At 41.3% G+C, this 18,484-nt stretch overlaps 3 protein-coding genes across 4 annotated transcripts in view; 1 reads left to right on the top strand and 2 right to left on the bottom strand.

Moving 5' to 3' along the window:
• The first annotated feature begins 255 nt into the window (after window positions 1-255).
• Window positions 256-2,166, top strand: f2r (coagulation factor II (thrombin) receptor). Of its 2 annotated transcripts, none has more exons than XM_037259951.1 (2): window positions 256-378; window positions 882-2,166. In XM_037259951.1, exons 1-2 carry the CDS (start codon window positions 288-290, stop codon window positions 2,093-2,095), a joined length of 1,305 nt encoding a protein of 434 aa, XP_037115846.1. In that variant the 5' UTR covers window positions 256-287; the 3' UTR covers window positions 2,096-2,166. The 2 variants fall into 2 exon arrangements, with proteins under 2 accessions (XP_037115846.1, XP_037115847.1); XM_037259952.1 differs by having other exon boundaries at window positions 269-378; window positions 888-2,166.
• A 2,255-nt stretch (window positions 2,167-4,421) lies between these two features.
• LOC119127813 lies at window positions 4,422-6,879 on the bottom strand. Its single transcript, XM_037259975.1, has 6 exons — window positions 6,679-6,879; window positions 6,007-6,149; window positions 5,855-5,922; window positions 5,438-5,566; window positions 4,742-4,837; window positions 4,422-4,666 (listed from the first exon to the last, which is right to left on the bottom strand). Exons 1-6 carry the CDS (start codon window positions 6,787-6,789, stop codon window positions 4,605-4,607), a joined length of 609 nt encoding a protein of 202 aa, XP_037115870.1. The 5' UTR covers window positions 6,790-6,879; the 3' UTR covers window positions 4,422-4,604.
• Window positions 6,880-13,043: 6,164 nt separating this feature from the next.
• si:ch211-130m23.3 (uncharacterized protein LOC558547 homolog) overlaps window positions 13,044-18,484 on the bottom strand; it is a 30,440-nt gene continuing 24,999 nt past the window's right edge. Inside the window, exons 5-17 of the mRNA XM_037259959.1 lie at window positions 16,939-17,028; window positions 15,674-15,733; window positions 15,527-15,581; window positions 15,394-15,464; window positions 15,253-15,320; window positions 15,061-15,109; window positions 14,955-14,990; window positions 14,804-14,858; window positions 14,665-14,735; window positions 14,518-14,596; window positions 14,409-14,437; window positions 14,246-14,344; window positions 13,044-13,523 (exon numbers count right to left, since the gene is read on the bottom strand). Coding sequence (XP_037115854.1) covers window positions 13,494-13,523; window positions 14,246-14,344; window positions 14,409-14,437; window positions 14,518-14,596; window positions 14,665-14,735; window positions 14,804-14,858; window positions 14,955-14,990; window positions 15,061-15,109; window positions 15,253-15,320; window positions 15,394-15,464; window positions 15,527-15,581; window positions 15,674-15,733; window positions 16,939-17,028 — 792 coding nt within the window. The 3' untranslated portion in view covers window positions 13,044-13,493. The remainder of the gene's footprint in view (window positions 13,524-14,245; window positions 14,345-14,408; window positions 14,438-14,517; window positions 14,597-14,664; window positions 14,736-14,803; window positions 14,859-14,954; window positions 14,991-15,060; window positions 15,110-15,252; window positions 15,321-15,393; window positions 15,465-15,526; window positions 15,582-15,673; window positions 15,734-16,938; window positions 17,029-18,484) is intronic.

Genomic DNA, 18,484 nt, shown 5'->3' with positions numbered 1-18,484 from the left:
TGTATTTTTAATATGTAATTTTGTGATTTTGATGTTCAGTGAGAAATAAATTATTTTTCTCCCCACAATTCTACAATTGTATTTAAGATCAAATTAATTTTAATTTAAAATAAAATTTCAAATAATTCCTAAAAAAAAAAGGCCAACGTGAGATTGTCGTGTTCAATTTCTTACTAGGGGATTATTGGGGAGGAGTCAAAAGAGCTACGCCAGCCCCCTGACTGAACTATATTAAAACACACTTGTCACCAGTCCTGATAAACTGTACTTGTAACGTTACCTTCAAAATGCTTCAAGGCAGTACAGCCACAGGTCAGACATCTGTTTGGCTGTTGGTGATGTTTTCACTTCACAGCTCAGCACTCAGCACCCGCAATGGTAAGTTTGAATTTTTTTATTTTTTATTTCAGAAAGAACCTGACTGTCTGTATTCCTGCTTGGTGTACGATTTCTGCAAATATTACAATGCCATGTTGTGTACATATGTACCATATAATTTTCGGACTACAATAATAGTTACACTTGCATCAAATTGAACAACTTATCTGTCTTAACCAAAGATAATGCTGTTTAATGTTTTCTTTTCTTTACCCCTTATTTGGCTACAAAGAGAACTAGATGTCTTCAAGTCTTATCCATTAACAACAATTAAAATAGAGTATTCAGTGCGGTCAGGACTAAAAATGAACATTATCTTTTGACTTCAAAAAGGTGTTGCGTCCCGAGTTGTTCAATGCATCTAGATGTAAACACCAGCATTAAGATTTATGAGCTTTTGTCTCGTATTCATTTGATCTGAAACCCAAATATTAGCATAAAACAAAAAAGATGTGACAGGCTGCCAAATAGTATAATGTAAAAACATTTTCCTGTCATGGAAGCCTCAGGGTTATACCCGCGGACCTTCTCTGGCGATGCTAAGGACTACATGGGTCCGTCCATGCTTGACGGCCTCGGCGATGACACCGGTTCCGGCTCTGGTTCCCAGCCTGAGCATGTGAGACTATACCGTGGCTCACATCGTCATCCTCACAGCCACTACCTTGTCTCGGAGGAGGCCAAGCGGTTCCTGCGCAGCTGCCTGGCCACCACCTTCGTCCCGACGGTCTACATCTTTGTCTTCATCATCAGCGTGCCACTCAACCTTGTGGCCGCAGTGATATTTGTGCACCCCGTCCGTCCTAGAAAGCCCGCCATCATCTACATGCTGAATCTGGCATGTGCTGACCTGCTCTTTGGCCTGCTCCTCCCTTTCAAGATAGCCTACCATTACCACGGCAACAACTGGATTTACGGCCCGTTGATGTGCAGGATCGTGACGGCGGCCTTCTACTGCAACATGTACTGCTCGGTCCTGCTCATGGCTTGCATCGCCATTGACCGCTTTCTGGCCGTGGTCTACCCCATGAACTCGCTGACCTGGCGCAGCCGTCGGACCGCGTGGGCCGTGTGCGCCGCCATGTGGCTGCTGGCCCTCATGGGAGTAGCGCCTCTCTTGGCCTTGGGTCAGACCGCATACTTGCCCCAACTGGACATCACCACCTGCCACGACGTGCAAGATTCTAAAAAACTGAAATCCTATTATCGCTACTTCTTCACCATCTACTGCTGCGTGTTCTTCTTTGTCCCGCTCGTCTTCACGGTGGTTTGCTACGTGCGCATCATCCGGGCCTTGGCGGCCTCCAACGTGGAGAACCGTTCCAAAAAGACTCGAGCGGTGGTGATGGCTGCGGTTGTGCTGGTCGTCTTTGTGGTCTGCTTCACCCCAGCTAACATCATTCTAATGGTCCACTACATCGGAATCAACAAGTCCAGCGACACCTCCTACCGGGCCTACCTGCTCGCCATGTGCGCAGGGAGCCTTAGCTGCTGCCTGGACCCGCTCATCTACTACTTTGGCTCATCTCAGTGTAGGAAACGGGTGGTGGCGCTGTTTGGATGCCAGCGTCCGCATCAGACTCCGAGCAGCTCGCATACGCAGAGCACCAGAATCAGCGGGCAGAGGGACAGCAGCAAGTCATGCAAAATGGAGGTTGTTCAAAGTTTGTCAGCGGGCCAGTATTGTAAATTGGACAACAAGGTGCATAGCATTTAGGTCTGTCATTTACACAGTTCAACAAATCAATCTAGAAAATGTATTTGCATTTCTGATTGAAAACAAAAAAATGAATTATTGACCATGCTCATCTTGAATCGACAGCCAGGTCATTTATTAGTGTGGTTTGCCACAGTGTATATATAAGTACAATGTAAAATAAAATTGCCATCACCTTTTAAATGGTGGAATACATGATTTATTTTCTTCTATTTTCTATACATTTTGGGCTGGGCAAAATCACATGGTTGTCCTGGCAGAAAATACGCCCTATGGTCTACAAAGATTAATTACAACTAAATTATCGATACTGCATGTGTTTCTTTCCTTCTCAAAGTGTCTCACTCTGTACTTGGCTTGTCATCAGAACACAGCTCTGGAGAAGGAAGACAGATAAAGACAAAATAAATAGGAGCAATGACCACCACGCACATTCCCTTTTGAAGCGAGTGGCAACTTCATTCAGTATTCAACTCAACTAAAAGTCTCACCTGAAATTCCGTCATATTTATAGTAGTCCTCTGGGAAGTTCAGACAGCCAAGTTGCTTTTTGAACACTTCGACATCATTGGGATCAATTGCTCCACTCCGTGCTGATTGTTATTAATATTTATTTTAAAAGTCACATTGACTTGCAAAGAGAGAGAGAGAGAGAGAGAGAGAGAGAGAGTTGCTCGCTTACTGAACTGTAGAATGAATCTGCCAGTGACATCACGATTTCGGAAGGTGTCTGTCCACAGGAGACAGTCGGAGCATGTCCTCACGAGGTGACCTTTGTGGTCGGCTAGGTATTCTTTGGAAAATGTGCACATTTTGGTCACAGTATACACAAATAGAATGTAAAATGTCTCATATATACAAAGATAAAAATACAGGAGTAAATGATTCAATATGAATGTATTGCAGGTGTTCATTTTGTAATGTCTGTATTTATTTTCTACACTTACTGCGAAATGTGGTGGTGAGATCAGCAACTGTCATGTTGACTTCACCAAAACTGCAACCGCTTCTGTGAGACAACATCATTATATTCCAGCTTGCAGTTTATATTCCATTGTAGTCCAACTGCATCAAGCAACTTACAGAGTGCGATCGCCCCATCGCATTGTCACAATGTGACTGTCTGACGTTGGGGATAAATCTATCCAGGAGCTTTTCCAAGACCCTAACGCAAGGTGGTATGGCAGGGGGTCACCAGCTCCCATGGCATACACCCATTTGCCAAAAACCTGCAGCACATAAACTAGTCAAATCTATGTATACTGTAGCATTTGGTACACATTCAGATATGAGATACATATCAAGACAATACTGCTTATATTGTAAAAACAATGTTGGGTGAACAAAAAATTTCAAGGCAACAAACTTGGATAACATTTGAAGTTGAGCAATTCCATTTTTTTTTTTTTAAAGTTTTGGTGTTGTGAAAATTGGCTTTTCTGTATTTCACAGAAGTTATCTCGTTTAAGCAACTTGCTTGCTTTGTAGCGTTAACTAATCTTGGTCTAACTTCAATTATTGTTCTAGTCCCAAAAACACTTGTTTTTTATGGTCTAGTATTAATTGACACTATGTTTATAACAATACTGTTTGTTCATTAGAATTGTTGAAGTTTGCTTTTTTTTTTTAAACAATGCAGTGTAGTAAACCCATTTAAAAACAAATATCAGTCAAACCAAAATAATATTATTACCTTGTTTCTCAACGTTAACTTGATCCAAGTACTTTTAACCAAAACAAAATCCACTGAAATTAATATAAAGCCCAATTTACCTGTTGCGGGTCCTCTGGGATGAAAGGTTGGACCAGGTCCTGACAGTCCGGTGCAGAAGCCCCACAAAGTGCGGTGAGAGCTAACAAAAAATGAAACGTAGGCCAAGTCATGGTCTCACTGTCGTCCTCTAACTGCGTTCGGGCCTAACGCTGATCACTCTGGGCTCTCCAAGAGTCAAAAATGGTTTGCAAACGTTTACTTCGTACGAAGGAAACAAAGGATGCGTTCAACGCACACACACACACACACACACCCCCAAAAAACCCTGTGAATAATCACGCTGAGACCTGCTTTTACCGAGCACTGAATAAGCATTTCAAAGGTCCTCTGTCGGCCTTGAATGGCCTCTGGGCAAAGCGCCACGACTCCTTTTTGGATTAACGGGAAAAATCGTTCCTCTTGTGCAACGAAGGTTGTTTTCCCGCAGAGCATTTGTATTGCATTGACAATGTTGCCTTGACAGTACAAATAAGTTACCAGGCAACTTTGTTTTTGCCGCCATTCCTTGAAAAGAACTGTCATTTTTTCTATGTAAAGGGTTCGAGACAGAACTGCAAGGAGGAGAATTGCAGCAGTTTATTCACCTACAGCTAACCAGTGTTCTCGAACAAACTAAGACTTCAGACCTGCATCAAGTTTTACATGTCTATAAGGTTATTCCATTGCACAAGGTTACATATGAACATTTAGTAGGTTTTGCAGGGCATATTTGTCTTGCTGTCTATGTGCCACCATCTACTTTGAGGAACCAGTTGGCTCTTCTTCCTCGTTGGTCTTCCTTTCATCTGGACACACATCTGAAACAAGACCAGCGAGCAATGATGCCTGATATATAGATATACGTATATAAAAAGGGAAAGTGAAAAACTCACCCGAGTCCAGAAAGTAGTATTCTGGGGGGAAATTAAGACACACGGCTTGTTTCTTGAAGGTCTCCAACTCGGCTGGCTCCAGTTTACCGGTTCGGGCTTTGAAAAGCAATAAGACGAATACAATTTGAGTTAGAACACAGTTACAGAAGGTATTCATCAAAAACAAGGCAGATGTTTCATTCCTAAAAATAATCTGCATTATTTTAAAATGATGCATAGTTTGACCATTAATATAACAAAATTGAACTGTTCTTAAAAATAGATTCAACTGAAATGTATTGCACATAAAAAATTAACATAAATTGTACACGTGATTAAAAACAAATAGTTTTGAAATGTTAACTTTTATAGATACTTTTTTGTATACTTTTAGATATATTTGCACATTTATTATATATATTTAATAAATGTGAAAATATATCTTGCTGAACTTTAAAGTTAAATACAACTAAACTGCATTTAAAAAAGTGCTGTTCTTTAAAAGTAAGCATAAAAAACGTTATTAAATATATAAACATAAGAAAGAAATAAGAAAAAAAAACATATTTACAGAGGACATTTAGATGAAAATTTACATTGTATTAAAAGGGTAAAATAATCATGAGGTTGTAGTATTTTATAAAAGACATGTTGTATCGGGTTTACATATTCACTTTTCTGCAGCAATAAGTGATAATTCATTGGTAAAACACGTACTGAAGAGGAAAAGGTATCGGCCCTTAGATTTGCCATCTGGAACGAGGGTGGTGTCTTCGGAAAGGAGGCAGTCGGAACAGGTTGCGTAATATTTGGCCTCATGATAGGAAGTATGGTTGTTGATGTTTACTGTGTAGACATAAAAAAGAATACAGTCAGGAACCTATTCTAACTCACCTATTTGCTGTTTTTGCAGGACAAATCAAAGAAAGTATTATTTTGCTGCCACCTTGTGGCATCTTGGGGACAACGACCTATGTTTTAATGAGGTCGAGCCTCACATAATGATTTGCCACCATCTTGTGGCCTCCATAGGCAAACCTTTTTTTTTTTTAATTCAATGACTTGAATACTCCCGATGCTACTGGATGCAACAGCAAAGACGATAAATTCAAGTAGATATGAAAGGATGCGTACAGGTGGCGTGGCTGGTCATTCCGGACACGGTGACATCAGCGGAGCCCTGAAGACATTTGTTGTCGTTCCTGTGTAAGGCCAAATACAAAGAAGAGGTGGTGACGATTGTTCAGTTTGGAAGCAAAAGCTCAGACGAGTGCTCGTCCCCTTACAGACGGTCAGCCCAGTAGAGGGAGATGGTCCCACTCTGGGAAGATGGTGACAATTCAATCCATGAGCTGTTTGCTGCCGTCAGGTCACTCTTTAGGCCTGGCTCATCCCATGAGCTCACGTGAAGAATCCATTTTCCGAAGATCTGATGCCCAACATAAAGACCGCATACTGAGCCAAACGATTGCTTATTGCTATTACCAAACGTATTTTTGGGTGCAGGTTGAATAATGTGATGTCATCATCATCATGGTCATCATCATCATGATCATCATTATTATTGCCATCAACATCGTTGTCATCATCATCATGATCATCTTTGAAGGGTGAGTAGTTTGACTATGTTTTAGTTTGCATAACTGGTGTGGCAAATGTTACTTAAAAGGATTATGTAATGGGCACAGTTTGAGCTAGCAGCAATTTAATTCACCTTTTATTATTTCCAATGGGAATGTTATTTTTTTGAGTCAACTGACTTTAACTTTTGGTGTTTCTCTCAAATTGTTCCTACATTCCAAAGATCATTAAAGCAAATTGTTTTACTAATTAGCCACAGTGTTTCTCCTTACTAATGACCTTTATTGACCCCATTATTATAGTGGTATAGAAACACCACTCTAGCAAAAATACATTTTTAATTCTATTAAGCTCTAATTTAAATCCTAAATACTCACAGGGCTGTGGTTGTCCAATTGCAGAGGTTTAACAAGTTCCTTGCAGTCCGGTTCAGACGCAGCACACAGGGAGGTGAAGGCGAGCAGAACGGCCAGCAAGTGGGCAGACATGGCTCAAGATGCGAGACCACCGTGTAGTGTGAGGATGTCAGGGAGGCTGCCTGCAAGTTGTATAACAGTGGGCTGGAACACCCTGATGCAAAGCCCATGGCTCTCTTGTGTTCTATTCATCCTGTTACGTAATGGCAGTATTTGAATAGGAAGGAACAAGCATACTAAGATGTGTTGTGCAACAGTGGGTGTTTATAGACCCCCACCCTAAGGGTCCCAGGCGAGAAACCATACAGCCCCCCCCCAAAAAAAACAACCCCAAAAAAAACAACGGACCTATTGAATCCAAAAACAATTTACCAACACTGACAGCAGACGTCACGCTTTCTCATTTTCCTCCTAATTTAGTTTTTCTGTGTGTGTCAGTGTTGGATAAGGGTGGGGGTCCCATAAGGGGGTTCCCAAATCCTGAATTTAGATTGAATGTACCATTTTGACATTAAAGTTTAGAGAGCTCATGATGAGGTTGGGTCAAAGAAAAACTTGAAAGTCAAATCACTTCCAGTTCAACGTTCAAGTATTCCATGTCAATATTTGATTTTGTCAGTCCAATCAATATTTTATGTCTAAGTTAGGCTCACCCAATTCAAACGAGGTGAAGGTGAGGGAACCTTCAACGATTAAAAAAAAAATTGGGGGATTTTGCTTTCTGTCATTTAGATATCTGTGAAACTCAAACTTCGAGACAGTCATTTGCTGTTTTTGATTGCATTAGTTCTCATCATGTCCAACTGTCATCATGACATCTCATCATGTTTGTTCACTTTTGTTTAGGTTGGCCGTGTCTCTTTTTTCTGGTTTCTGTGTGATTGAAGCTCCAAAAGATTTCTAGACCAACAATTTGTTGGGTTGTTTTGTGCAAAAAAAAAAAAAAAAATTGTTCTGTGCAAAATATCTACGAAGTTGGGTCAATTTGACCCAATTCCTGGATCTGTCCAATTTTTATCATCTCTCTCTCTCTCTCTCTCTCTCTCTCTCTCTCTCTCTCTCTCTCTCTCTCTCTCTCTCTCTCTCTCTCTCTCTCTCTCTCTCTCTCTCTCTCTCTCTCTCTCTCTCATGCCATATAAATGCTTCTCTTAGCATCGTGTCCAGTTGTCTTAAAACACATCGTGATGTTTGCTCACTATTGTTTTGGTCTGCTGGCTCTGTCCTGCCTGACCGCTACGTCTGATCTGAGCTGCGAAGAGCTCGTCATACCTCTCGATGATCGGAACCTGGTATGTTATATCAAAGGATCATATGCTTGGAATTTCCTAAAAAGAACAAAATCTTAATGTACACAGTAAATATACAAGACATTGTAGAGACTGAACCAAAAACAGGTAAATGATCCATTTTTTCTAACCAAACAATCATGCCAAGATTTTGTTGGTGTCTTTTGGACGTGTGTATGTCTCCATAGATTTCTGGGAAATGGAAATTTAATGTTCCAACATCAGACAATAAGGATTTCTTGAATGAACTTAAAACAGTTACCAACTCCTGGATTGAAATCTCACCTGTGCCAACACTAATAACTTCACACTGACCTGGAAAGACAAAATGTAACTTTGTAACTTTCATTCCCCTTTTTTTCTTTCTAAACAAAATGGATGACAGTAGCACTAACAGCTTCACTTGTATTTACCAGAGATAGAAATTGCACTTTTGATAATGCTACTTCCACGTTCTCAAGCAGTTCTGCAAATGTACAATGTAAGTACATCCTGAGAGTGTTCTGATCCATGTTACTTGTTGCCAAGCAACCGTTGTGGCACCAAGTGCCACTTAATGATGTATGTTTTATTTTTTTACAGCTCACTACAAAACCTCTGAGGAAATACATTCTGAGTCATACTTGAAGACGTGTCCTGACTGCCTCCTCTTGATTGACACCATGATATTGAACCTCCCCAATGAGGCACAGCAAAATGGCCGATTCCTTGTACTCTTTAGTGAGTCTGAAGCTGTCTCTAGCTTATGCTCTACTTAAAAAGAGCTGATCCTGTCAAGATCTGTCACAGTTAGTTTCCTTGTTTTAATGTTGTCATAGTTTCGGTTCACGTGTCTGTGTGCTCGCCCCTCCCGTGCCCTGATCAGCGTGATCATCCTCACTTGCCTCTCGTTAGCTGTCTTGTATTTAAGTCCTGTCTGCCCCTCACTCCCGTCGGATTGTTTGCGTGTCATGTCTTCTTGTTTCCTGTTTTTGTAGTTGCTTGTCTGGTCTCGTCTTGTTTCGTCTTTCTGTTCAGTTATTCTCGTCTCTAGTCTTTTGAGTTCCTTCAATAAACCCTGGTCCAAGCTGCATTTGGTTGCCCAGGTCCATCCACTTCATGACAGATCTGACATCATGACTTTGTCTGTGTGTGCCACAGCAAAATCGGGAAGACTCGATGGCGATCAATTAGAGGTTTTCAAGAAACGGGCCGCTTGCCTCAAATTCACCCAAAGTTTGCACTTTGGAAACAGCACCGGTAAGAACGACGCTTCCCGTTCGGTCCGTTCTGATTTTGACACCTGACTTAAGGCTTTGCTCTTTTTCAGATCTGTGTTGGGAAGAGGATCTATAAAAGGGAGGAAAAAGACAGTCATCCGATCTACCTTTTGGTTAGATGATACTCATTTGATATCAGTTTGTTATCTTTGTGTTTCTTGCTTTATCATTAAAAGTCATGTTTTATTATTTTTCCTACAAATTAGTAAAATGAGATTTGGTCAATGGACTTTAACGGGATGGTTGAAAATATCAAAATTTGGGAGAATGTGAAAAGTGTCTGTTTTGGAGGCTTGTTAACTTTGTTCTCAAGACGAACGTGGAATTCACTTAAGTATATTTTCTTGGGGCGTGGGGAGGTGAAATGTGCTCATTACATAAACGGACCAATTGCAGTGATTGGCTCACCAGCTTGGGCCTCAAATGATTAAGTTAATTAAGATTAAACCACAATACACATGATCTGCAGAGCATGCGCATTTAGTACATGAGTTTAAAGACAAAGTGTAAACAGTGACATTTACCTCACAACAACCATGCAGTTGGGGAAAAAAAGGACAGAGAAAAAAAAACACCTGAGGTCAGCTGACAAGAAGGAAATGTGGCACACTGGAGCAGAGAAAAAAAATGGAACTAAAGGGGCGGGGCGGGGCGGTGCTCTCTTCACTGACATATTTTTGGTATAGTTAATATTTTGGTCCATCTCTATATTAGGCGCACTTTTCAATCACTCTAATGGCAGCACGCTCATTTAGTTTCAGAAAGATGACATGTCATTGACAAGTGTCATAAATCAATCGTCTCATGACAGTCACAATACTTATCCACGTCCAATTTGTTTGCACAACCCCGATCGTGAGCAAGCTTGTATAACTCCAGACAAAACAAAGGTCAAAGTTTACATCAACCAGAACCAGCTATTGATCATTCTTACATAACACTGTCCGCAAAGCTACACCCAAGTTAGAGTAATTTCATTTGCCATTTTTTGCCATCATGATTTCACTGAACTTAAATTTTATACAATCAAAAATTGTCACTATAATCATTTAGCTTTTAAGGACTTCAGAAACTCACATATCACCATCAATGATCACACACAAGAAGTCCTTGCTTGCACAATCTCTCTCTCTCTCTCTCTCTCTCTCTCTCTCTCTCTCTCTCTCTCTCTCTCTCTCTCTCTCTCTCTCTCTCTCTCTCTCTCCCCGACTACATAAATCCTTCTTTTTTGGCGGCGGCCACCATTGGCATTTTCCCTTCTCACAGCTTTGTGTCAACCCATCAGACATCTATCTCATCATGATTGCTCACTATTGTTTCGCTCTGCTGGCTCTCACCTCTCTGGCTGCTTCGTCTGATCCGAGCTGTGAAGAGCTTGTAGCCCCTCTGACTGACCGAACTCAGGTATGCTGTAAAAAAGCAATATCTCCTTGAAACTGGTTAAAAAGAACCATACCGCTATGTATGTCTAGGTACTTATATATTCCTACCTATGATATTAAAACATGCGATTATTATTCTTTTTTGCTCAAATGTTCTTTTTATATAATAGTGAATGCAAAATTTGCAAATAATTTGTATTTTGGTAGAAAACCAATCAACAAGTTGGTCGCTTTTTGGTTGTGTGTATGTTTCCCTAGATTCCCGGAAAATGGATCTATAATATCGGAACGTCAGACACTGAGCAATACTTGGACGAACTTAATAAAACTACCAGCTACTGGATGGAAGTCTCACCTGGGCCCGACACTGACAACTACACAGTGACCTGGAGTGAAAAAATGTAATTTTATTGTTTCACTCACACTTGTTCTTGAATATTCAGCAAAAAGGTACAATGGATAACAGTAGCACTAACAGCTTAAATTTCTTTACCAGAAATGGAAACTGCACTTTTGATAATGGTACTTCGGTGTATCCAAGCAGCTCTGACACTGTGGAAGGTCAGTATATTCTGATTGATTGATTGGTTGATTGATTGGTTGATTGATGGAATAATGTGATTGCAGCCATTGCGGATTCAAAGTTCCGCTTAAAATGTGGGTTGGATGGATGGATGGATGGATGGATGGATGGATGGATGGATGGATGGATGGATGGATGGATGGATGGATGGATGGATGGATGGATGGATTCAACTCCTTTAGTGAAGGGCACTGTACGACCCCGCCCCCCTTTGTTCTTATCTTATAGCTCACTTTAGCGACGCTAAGGAAATTCATGTTGAGAGATACTTGAAGACATGTCCTGACTGCCTCCTCTTGGTGGACAACATGGTATTGAAGATCCCCAACTCAATGCCCCTAAGCGGCAGATTCCTCTACCTCCTAAGTGAGTATAGATGTATCTCTTACTCCACACAAAATAAAGTCATCCAACATCACTCCAAATACGACGTGTTTGACAAAGTTTTTCCCAGCTCTGAAATTTGTTGATATGTGCAACAGCAAAATCGGGAAAAGTCACTGACGATCAAGTCGAAGTTTTCAAGAAACAGGCAGCGTGCCTCAAATTCACCAAAGAGTTGCATTTTGGAAACGGCACAGGTAAGAACAATGCTTCCCATTCTGTCTCCGTGACGTTATCACAGTCAACTGTCATGGCTTCTCCTTTTTTACAGATCTGTGTCCAGAAGAGAACATCTAATGGGGAGACTATGTCACATTACATGAGAAGTCTGATTGGTTTGTTTCGGATCGAACTCTGTTTCTTAGTGTATTAAAATGTTCTCAGCCGTTTAGGTATCTTCCCATCATTGTGTTACTTAAACACATCAAAAATCACTTTTACATTACACGTGTCAAAAGCTTTGCTATAAATTCATATATACAAAGACATTCAATCGAATAAAAAATGGTACAAATGGCCACATGACAGTTCAGGAGAAAAATATGAGCAGCTTCATTGCTAAACACAAAAGAGACAAGAGATGAGACACTGGCTGAGGGAAGAGAAGCTTTATAACAGCATATTCAAAACCATGAAATACTTCTCTGTATATTTACAAAAACGGAATACAAGAATAAAAAAAGAAGTGAACACATCACAAATGGAGTTCAACGTACTGCCACCAAACATGGTCCAATTTACAAATGCATCTTGTACCCGCACCTATGGCTTCATACTTACAAAAGAACCACAAATAAAGTCCATCTCCTGTTAAATGTGTCGCATTGCGTCGTCATCGTTAGTCCATTCCTCCCAATAACAATAAGAAGTTTCCTTAAATAATATGAATCATAATATCAAATACACATACAAGACATTTTGTGAGCTACATTTGTGGGCTGTACATCTAGGAATGCGGATGTTCACAGGCACGTGGACCTTTTGTACACCATAAATTAAACATCAAAAAACAGGAATTAGAAACCATCTCACTTTCTGTACCAACCACTCTGTTTGTCCACACTGATGTCACAGTTTGATCGGATGACGAGTTGGATTTTTTGAAGATGAATCTTCTTGCGTTGTCTTACTGTAAATGTCGACTGTAAAAAAAAAAAAAAAAAGGTAAATAACTTGGATTGCAGTCATGGAGCAATATTGTGGATTATTTGGCATCAAAGTTCAGAAAACACATTACATGGGCCACAATAGACAAAAAAAAGTCATTATTTGATTTAGTCTATCTTAGAAAATTGGCTTCTTTTTAGAATTAGAATTGAGAGAAACACATTTATTAGATGCCATGTTTCTTCCTACATAGTGTGAGTGGAGGACAAGCAAATGTAGAAAAGGCCAGCAACCTACAAATCTGCGGTAAATCAAATACATTTTCAAGGTAATGCAATTGTAATGTGTCCCCTCTGTAAAGAATTTGTTAGGAAAGTTACAAAAAAAAAAACAATGGTGACAACCGGTTACAGTATAGCTAACCATCGAGATTGTCTTTAATGTTTAAAATAAATACGTCTTGTCTTTTGCGGCATGAAAGGTCCCCGCTCAAACACACTCGGGTTTTCCTCCCCGTGTTTGAATTGTTCCTTTTTACAGTCGCAAAGTTGCAGAAGAAGGATTGATGTGTGGCCGAGTGGTGATTTGGAACGGGACAAGTTAGATGAGACGAACATCGGGGGATGGTGGGGTGGCGTTAGGACAACGTCCTGGGTCGCTGTCCCGATCGGGGAGGTCAAGGGCGAGGAGGAGGAGGCGGAGTCACGGCTCAACGTGACATCAGGTGTGATCCTTTTTGTCGAAGGTTGGCAGCAGTCAACTGCCGGCCTTGTCTTCACACGCTCATGGTCATGTTTGGAGAATACTGTGCGGAGACATGGGAGACATCCGGTCAAATAACCTCCAGCTGACATTGCGACAGTTTTCATTCTTTAAAACACAGGTATCAAACTCAAGGCCCGGGGGCCAGATACGGCCCACCACATCATTTTATGTGGCCCACGAAGACAAATTGTGCATCAAATTTGTGTGTCATTACTAGAATTGCAAATTGTCTTCACTTTTAATATATATATATTTTTTTTTAAATATTTGACCAGTCTGATTTTTTAAAAATATTTTACTCGTCTGATTTGAAAACGAGTTATTTGTCAGTTTGTTTTGTAGCTTTTACTGTATATAATGTGAGGTACTCATACATTTGTTTGGGTCATAATGGCCCTCCAAAAGAAGCTATGACTACAATGCGGCCCGCGAAAAAATGAGTTTAACACCCCTGTCATAGAGTGTTGTACTTAAACCAGGACATTAATAGACAGAGCAGCAAAGTCGATTAATCGGGTCAACTTTGACTTTATGCACTGAGAACGATTACAACACTTGTTTTATCGCTCGCAAATTTTTCGACTCATTCATTTGATGTGATCAACCATTTTCAACTATTGTCAACTAAACTTCTCCCAAAATGTAAAACTAAAGCAAAAGTCCATTCATAGCAAGCGCAAACTTAACATTAGTAGAGTACATGTTTACTAGCTTGCTAGCCACAACGTATACTAAACTGCCATTTGCAGTTGACCAACTCACACTTTCACTCTGAAAAGGGTTGAGGAAGTTTCCAGTCATCTCTCCATCCTCTCTGGGAGTTCCCGGCTGGTTACTCATACTCAGATTCCCTGGAGAGTTCTGAGCACACAAAAGGCGACAGATAATAGAGAAACTGTAGATAAAACTCAGAATATAATCTTACCTTTGGGAGACTGTCCATGTCGCCAGAGCCTGAGTAAAGCACATCACATACATCATTAACATATTCCTCTTCTAATTATTTAACGAATGCGATCCCATTGTTCTTGTACCTAATGATCCATTCATGTGATGAGGCTCCATTCCAGCCATCCCCCCCAATGGACCGTCACCTCCTGAACCCATTGGGAACTACGGACACACATGGTCAGTCACCAAGATTACAACCTGACCATAATAGTTAATGATCAAAAACTCACATTTGGTCGACTGCTACCCGGGGGGCCTGTGTTGATCATGGTATACATGTTGTCTCCAGAATTGGTTGAATCTTTTGAGGGAACATGCGGAGTGAATAAAAGGAGCACACATCTACACAGACACACTTGCAAATCTTACCTGCTGGACTTGGCATGATTGGGGTCCCGGGCGGTCCCCCTCCTCCTGGAGGTCCCTGAAATGTGAATTAAAAAGTGCCGTAAGAATCACTTTAATAAAATTCCAGTGTACCTATAATGCTCTGTAACTGTAAGAGATTAATTATACACACCACATAACTGCCTGGAGATGCAGACGAATAAGGAGTCTGAAAGAAATGCAACAAAAGTCACATTACATCAAAATTGAATACCTAAAAGATGAGTGCAATTACTCACAGAATTTGAATTGGGAGGATTTGGCCAGGGTCTTCCACCTCCTGGACCCCTGGAAAGAACACATAAACACACACTTTATATGTAATATAGGAATATATCATTGCAACACATGGTGATATCCGTATTGCGCTAACTTTTATAGGTCAAACTTGAAAACTCACCAAATTCAAATATTATATTTGTCCCACTTACATGTTGATGCTCGGCATGCCCGGCCCAACTAATGCATTCAGTGGCGGCCTCATCCCTCCTCCATAGCTCTACAAAGGCAAAGCAACCAAAATAACATGTAAGAGAGTTGCTAGCAAAAACATCACACACACACGTACACACCTGGGGCCCGAGCGGCACCATTCCCCTTGGTGGCGTCATCCGCTGCATTGGTCCACCCATATTTGGATGTCCTAGAACATGGAAAGAGTCATAAATGTCCTATCCGTGCAAACATTCATCTATGTGAGCCCACCTTGCTGTCTCGTGGGGTCCAACATAGGCTGACTTCCTGGCACGCCACCAAGGCCCTGCAGACGACACATGATCCATCATTACCACAAAGGCTGATGACCTTTTCTCCTCGCCAGTGTCGTGCCGCAGGGGTCACTGTGTCACTTACCTGATTGGGTAACCTGAGGGGCGGTCTGGGTCCTCCCGGGTATCGAGGGGACATAAAAGGCTGTAACAAGGAGAAATGAATAAAGGTTAAAAACAACAAAATGGGGAGTACAAAACAATGAGAACACTGGAGTGTCATGTCGCGATAAGTCGTAGTTCATTTATTTCTCTTAGCAAAGGGAACTACGATAACAGGAATGCCCCTCGCGCCATAATGCAGTGCAAGTAGTGTGAAATACACCACAAGAGGGCCACAGAGCTCTTGTGTTTGCGCCTGGGGGTCTCGCACTCCATTCACTGGCAGAGCAGTGAATTTGTCTGACTTCAGTGCAGGCTGTGCAGTTTTAGTTCCCATTCGGTGACGGTGTGAATCTTAATGTAACTGGTTGTCTGTCTCTTTATGTGTCCTGAGACTGGCTAGCAACTCGACCTTTTAGGATACCACCCGAAAGCAAGTCTCTTAGCATGCTATGAACAAATAAATCTAAATATAGAGACATTAATAGGAAGTGAAGAAAATAACAAAAGATGTCATCAGTACAACTTCAGGTACATGTTCAATGTTTTTGATGGGCTTAACGTTCTGTCATGACAACCTCATCCAACAAACTGAAAAATAGGCCGTCTCTAAACTGCTGAAGTTAGAAACATGGAATTCTCCAAAATGTCTTCAATTGAAAGAATGAAAGAAGGTTTAAGAGAACATAAGGCGTCTTGTCCCACCTATTATTGGAATTTTGACAACAAGCAAATAAAAAGGCCCTAAATCTAGATTAGGAAGTGTCACGTGCTACTCGACCGCGCCCCTCCTATCAGCGGAATGGCCGGCACCTGTCGTGGGCTCATTGAGGGCGCTATATCAGCGCAGCCAGCGCAAACCCGCGGGTCAGCCTGTCTTGTGATGCCGCTTTGCTCACCTGTCCCTGTAAGCCTGACTCACCTTACCATTTTGGTACACCTGCCTAATTGTCTGTCTTGTCCGTCTGTCCGTGCTGCCAGTTACTCTTCCAGTACAGCACTTGGCTGTCCTGTCTGTTCTGTTACAGGGAGTGACCATCTGTTTTGTGTTTTCTACTACAGAAAGAGTTCACCTGCTCTTCTAAAGATGTTAAACTCTCTTTTTTGAAAGCTGCAACTTGCCAAAGGCTGATAATAGTTATTGAGCTGGATGTCAGATGCGGTTGTCTGAGATGGTCTGATAAAGACAGATAATCAATGTGCACCTAGCAGAGTCGCCCTAATGTGCTTACTGTAAAAAGCGCTCACCTGGAAAAATCCTGGTGGGACCGGACCCACGGGCATGCCATCACCTGGGGTGAGGTTCCCGAGGACTGGGCTGGGAGCTGCTGCTGCACTCTGAGAGAAGAGAACAAAAACCCTGTTACGGTCCGGCATTTGATTTTATCGTCTGCATCATTTGCACACCAGCTATTTTTGTGAGTATGTTTTTTTTATTTTATTCTTTAAACTTTTTTTATGTCTGTATTTTATGCTATCTGCTCACTCTATTTTTTGTGTTCCTCTGATCCCTTCACTTGCTTTCACTCCCTTGCTGAAGGCATTGGACAAAGTTGGATTCTCTGAAGTTTCCACCAGCTGATTTTTTAGGTCACAAAGGAACAAGGTTTAATCAGGGCCAAGATAAAAGCAGAATGATGGCACTTAGAGTCTTCTCGCCTCCACCCACCACCCTCATCTTTCCTCATTTTATTTTATATCTCCTCACTGTTCACGCTTTGTGTCTGCTGATGCAAACTGAGCTTTGGGGGAAACATTTGGTATGGATACAGACTAGTGTTGTGCACCACAGAGCAGCATCAAGAGAGTAACTTTGGGGGTTGTCACCCATTTTATTCTCCTTTTTCTTGCACCGTGGATTACCCAGAATGCAGCAGCAGTCTGGCAGCCTGGAGGTTTGCTGAGTTTGCCTTCATGCTCAGAGAGCGAGCGAGGTAGAGAGAGCAAGAATAGGAGGGAGAGGAAAATGAGGACAAAGCAGAGATTATGTGTGTGTGCGCTTGTTAGTGTGCACTTTTTGTTTGTTCGCGTGTGAGTGTGAGGGGGGTTGCTGAAGGAGAACATCTACCTGACCTGCTGACAAAGCAGCATTTTTCTTCTTCAAATGGATGAACAGAGAAAAGAACAACAAAAACAAGCCAAGATGTCTGTCTGCCCCAGAGACTAACAACCTTCATCTTCAAACAAGAATTTATCCAATACAGCGAGACTTCAAAAGTTGCACCATTTAGAGTTTAACCAAACATTCCTGGGGGGAAATGGCAACAAAACTTTGAGGTTGACTCGCTTTCAGGCCATCATCTCTAAGACATGAGCTCATTGAGTATCCAAAGATTTCAGGCCGCAAGTGTGCCTTTTCTCTTGTCCCCCTACAGACATAACAACCCTAATATAATATGCAAGAATAGAGTAATTCCAGCAGTAGCTGTACATGCCACTAGGTGACAGTATGGTTCTGAAAATACCTGTGCAACTGCATGTCTGGCATCTTCAATGGCTAGTAGTTTTGCCTTATTCTAGTTTTATTATATGGTGGTTAACTACTCTTGACACTACTTAAAATATTGCCTTTATAAATGCAGTTATTCATTAGTTTGTGATGGTGACAGTTGAAGCCTGGATCAAATTTGCTTTAAACATTATAATTTTATTATTTTGGCACTTATTTGGCATGTAGCACTGTGTGCGCTTACATGTGTTTACCTGGATTGGAGGCACACATTGAAAGGGGCGAGTTCTGCAGTTTTGCCATTGCAAATGAAACAAGTTAAAACATCACGATATTTGGTTTAAT

Source organism: Syngnathus acus, chromosome 9 (assembly GCF_901709675.1).
Source record: "Syngnathus acus chromosome 9, fSynAcu1.2, whole genome shotgun sequence".
NCBI lineage: Eukaryota > Metazoa > Chordata > Actinopteri > Syngnathiformes > Syngnathidae > Syngnathus > Syngnathus acus.
Note: the sequence above shows the minus strand (reverse complement) of the source record. Positions and strands in the feature narration are given on the sequence as shown.